Consider the following 4,839-nt stretch of genomic DNA (forward strand, 5'->3'; position numbering starts at 1 on the left):
GACAATTGACGTTTACGTTAGTAACTGCGTAAACTCGATCGCAGTCCATCTCGCTCGTACTAATTTATTGATGCGAATGATGCGATAGATTTATTCCAGTAAATATATCCAGTGTCAGTTGCATTTCGATCGCTAGCTACTAAGCGTGAGCGATTAGCATGTTGGCTACGCGGCCTGATAAGAAAGTGGAGTTACGTGGTTTTCTCGTTTTTTCACATATCCGTCTCTTTCTAGTTAGCCACATGCGACATAATGCCTTGGCCCTAAAATACGCTGGAGTTGCTTATTGATAGCAAATCTGAACGTGTACTCACATATCATTTGTGTTATTTATTCGAATAAAATAACGTATATGTATTATTATGTTTGTACGTGTATGTATTATGTATTATTATAAATAAAAATATTTTATTCGCGAATACTCGCTGTCCCATGACGAACGATTGTTAATTCGAATAATTATTTAGTTGAAAACTTATTCGAATAATGCACTACTCTGCCTGTAGCACAAATCCTTGATCCTTGATTCTCAGAAGAAAACCGAACCTACTGCTCTTTTAATAGTAAATCTTATCTTGATTGACAATGATTATTTTTCAATCGCCATTCGCAGGTTATACTTCCACGAATCCACGTAAAAAGATTAATTTATATTTTGTTAATATTGTCTTCGGTTACCGCAATAGTTACTCATCAACGTATCCGTTTCAATAGTTTTATTTTATATTATGTTGATTTATCTATTACACACCGTTTTTCCTGACAAGGTTATGTACCTATAATTACACAAGTGTCACGTTATGTATTGCAGCGGTCCTGAACTCCCTCCGCGTGCTGTGCACCACCACCGACATCCTGTCGGCGCCCGAGCGGCTGCCCGAGGAGGCGCGCGCCGCCGCGGCCGGCAGCGCCGCCGTCAAGACCGAGCCCACATAACGCACGGCCCGCAGGTTCCCCCTTCACTAGTACTACTAGTAGATGCTACTTCACAACTCTGTACCGAATACTCTTCGTGAGATAGCTGTCTCACTGCCGAAGCGGAACGGAATGTTATAGTTCGTTTTTTAGCATTAGAAAAAAGGTAAACAATCTTGATGTGTCTTTTAATGGGGTTGGCTACTGTCAAGGGTTTGCATAGATGGCTATGAAGCTTGCGCCTTTTTCTATAGTCAGACCGTAAAAAGTGTGCAGCGATTTTGATAGCCCATGCAGTGCAAGTGTCATTTTAAACGTCAAACTTCTATGAAATTATGACGTACAAATAACACTTACACTGCGTGGGCTATCAAATCCGCTGCAGACTTTTATTGGTGCGACTATATGAGATTTGGCTTAAAGGGCTGGCATCCAGGGTATTAAATTAAAAACAAAAATTTGACACAATTATAGGGATTTACAGGGCAAGCTATGATGGCGCCATCTGCTAAAAACTTCCACCGGCCAACCCCATTGTAAAGCACGTTTTAAAAGTAACTCACGGCAAATATGTAACAATTATGAATCTAATACGATCATTTATATTCTTTTGCTTTCATAAGTAATAGTTACTAATTTTTAAAAAGCGTTTTTCAATTAAAAGACTTGTCAAAATCGCTTACATTCTTTCTAATGCTAAAAAAAACGAACTATAAAGGTCGCTATTAATGTAAATAGTCAGTGATGAAGAATTGTTATATGGATCTCTTTTATTCACACGTGTATTTTATTATTCTTGAGCAAATAGTTGATATAGCACGTCGCTTCTTCGTCGGCAGTGGGACGGCTGCTTGTATTGCCTAGAAAATAATACAGATGTAGTACAAGATGTTTGGTGAGTGACGTGTCATCCTGATATTTTGTTACGGAATTGTTTCACGAATTTTAAGTCGTAGGTTTTTCTTGATGCGAGTGCACTATTTGAACGAAATGTCCCCGTTGTCTGTTGTACTTATATCGATTATTAGATTATTGTTGTTATTTTAATTATTACAGTTAATAACTTTTTGATTTCTCTCACTTGTTAAATCTGGCACTTTTTTATTTATCGCTTTATAACTATGAATGTATATTTATGTATTTAAATTCTTAAAACACGTATTTTCACCGGATTTATTTTTATATCGTCGCACTTATAAATCAGATGACAAGTTAAACAAATGAACTTTAATAGTGCCCTCACATCGCAAAAATTTCGCGACTGCCTCTTGCAAAGAGAGTAATATTACATAGTTATGTTGTATGGTATTGTTTTAGGCATAGAATGTACAAATACCTCATAAAATAACTAGTATCCATTACAGTTGATACAAAAAAAAACATTTCGACGGATATTTATAACTTTTTTACGCAAATGGCTCGAAACTTTTTATGCCGCTTTAGAAAATTGTTCGTGATAATGATAATATAAAAACCAGGGTGTCTTAATTGTTAATGCTTCATATTTTATACGTATTCAAAATAAAGAGGTATTTGCACACAAAATTTTATTGACGATTGGCGAGTGTGCATAAATGCAAATAGTTGGTGTTCACTTGCAATTGAATGAATATTGTACAACGCACAAAATTAGTGGAGAGTAAGCTGGCCCCACGCCAGTGGATGAGGTTTCGTGTAAAGCCTATCATTGAGGTACTTAAATTTAAAAATCCAGGGACGGTGATAGGTGATCTAGAGAAAATTCTTGTATCGAGCATTTCTAGTTCTCTTTTTCTCCAACAATTCGAAGAAAATATCACTTCTGGCAGCTGAACTTTTTCGATGTATACAAATCTTCATCAGACCAATATTGGAGGAAGTAATTGCCACAAATAACTTTAAATTTGGAGTGTAAATATATCTGTATATATTTGATTTAACATGTGGCGTTAATCTAGTGCCTTTAACTGACGTTTTGTCATCCTGCAACAAGGGTGATTTCTTTATGTTTTTACCAAAGAAGTAGTAGTTTTCAGTTATGTATGATAATGATATGTTATTAACAAGCACACGACGTACCTAGATCAGACATTGTGAACTATACCCGTCCTACCCGGCGAGCCGTGAATGCCAATACTTATAATACGATAAGAGAAAATGAATTTAATGATGTCGAGATTTATTTAGACTAAATTGTAAGTATATTTACGTAAGTGCCTACTTTAAGTAAATATTTTTATATGGATTGTGTGGTTACACAAATGTTTTATATTTATATATATAAATCGGTGCCAACGTAAATATATTGTTGTAATTTGTTATGTAGTGATATAATTTTATGATGTATCGTTGTCTCAGAGGGCGCCCGCGCCGCGAGCTTTAACGAGGAATGTGCAATCGTTGTTCTATTGGAATACAGTTTGGAAACAAAGTCACTACATGTTTTGATCATTTATTCCCCTCACACTCCAACAACTCACTCTGCATTCGAGTATTAGTCACCATTATTTACAATTCGATACTATTTGGTACACATTGAGCATTTCAATAAAAATGCTATCACTAATGTATAAACTACAACAATTATCATTCATTTCGTATGATGGTACAGGCCGCGTAGCCAACATGCCAATCGCTTACGCTCCGTAGCGATCGAAACGCAATTGTCACTGTCGCACTAATAAGGAAGAGTGATAGACAGACACAGCGTTTCGTTGTCGAAGCGATAGCGATTGTAACTTTGGCTAGGCCGGCAGTTCCTTTAAGGCAAATAGGTATTTAAGACAGTAACCCATGTACTGTATCATGATTATTACACTTTCTTCGTCTATGTAATAAATAGGGTGCTGATAAAATTAATGTAAGTACCTAATTATAATTAAAATACATAAGCATAATCTACCTTGTAAACCTAATCCGATACAATTTGCAGTACATATGTATTCACCGATGCAGTAGGTACATTAAGTTTACTTACAATTATCAAACAATAATTTAACAGATAAAATGGCTGAATCATTACGGGATCTCAATAAAAATCTTGTCTTCTCGGAATGTTATTGACTGTAATCCTTGAAAATAATTCAAGGATTACAGTAAACTGTCCTACCTAAATAAACTGTTAGGTATTTCCTGAGTGCTTGCAGTTAAGTGCAATGATTTGTTTTACTTTAGTCCAATTAGCGGTTTGCCATTGTTATCGTCAATTTCTTACTTCCTATATTTTACAGTCTTTGCGTTGACTTCATAGTGTTACCATTTCCGTATGGGTCACACGTGTTTTTCGGGTTACGATGTAAGGTAGGTACAACTGTGAAGTCGAGTTCATTCTTTTATATCCGTGGTTAGGTTAGTTGCTGTGCTTACGTGGGTTACTTCGCCCTTTTTTTGGAATTCCGCTTTGCTTCTTTGTTCTGGGTGGTTGGTTCTTCGTCTTTGAAGATACATAGCGAACCAGCGGGAAAATTTTATTTAGAACAAGTGCCAGCATTGTATTTCGTCGCGTCGTTCAAGCACGTACATAGTATTAGGTAAAAAATACAAAACAATCTAACTATTCAACCGGGATCCTTTAGGAAATCGTAGCTGCTCTTGTTAGAGTTGTTACGCTGCGTCTTACATAAGCGAACAACTCGCGAACGCGGCGCGGCGCGGCGGGCCCAAGGCGTTCGCGTTCGCAACGAGATCGCCCACGTAGGACACTTCTATAGGTATCAAAGGATTAATTCACCCCGCGCCGCATCGCTTCGCTTCGCGTTCGCGTGCTGTTCGCCTACGTAGTACGCTGCGTTAAGGCGTGTCTCCATAATGCGCGGCAAACTATCGAACATTGGCTCGCGAGGTAGCCGCGCGATCATCGCGTTGGCGCGCGAGTCAATCTGGTATCCATTGCGTGCGGTTGCCTCGCGAGCCAATGTTCGATAGTTTGCCGCGCAATATACGCCT

General features: G+C 37.7%; 1 protein-coding gene across 1 annotated transcript in view; it reads left to right on the forward strand.

Annotated features, from left to right (window-relative positions):
- LOC134665136 (MLX-interacting protein) overlaps window positions 1-3,325 on the forward strand; it is a 41,749-nt gene extending 38,424 nt beyond the window's left edge. The window contains exon 17 of the mRNA XM_063521975.1: window positions 812-3,325. Within this exon, the coding sequence (XP_063378045.1) occupies window positions 812-936 (125 nt within the window). The 3' untranslated portion in view covers window positions 937-3,325. The remainder of the gene's footprint in view (window positions 1-811) is intronic.
- The last annotated feature ends 1,514 nt before the right edge of the window (window positions 3,326-4,839 follow it).

This window comes from Cydia fagiglandana, chromosome 6, assembly GCF_963556715.1.
Source record: "Cydia fagiglandana chromosome 6, ilCydFagi1.1, whole genome shotgun sequence".
Classification (NCBI taxonomy): domain Eukaryota; kingdom Metazoa; phylum Arthropoda; class Insecta; order Lepidoptera; family Tortricidae; genus Cydia; species Cydia fagiglandana.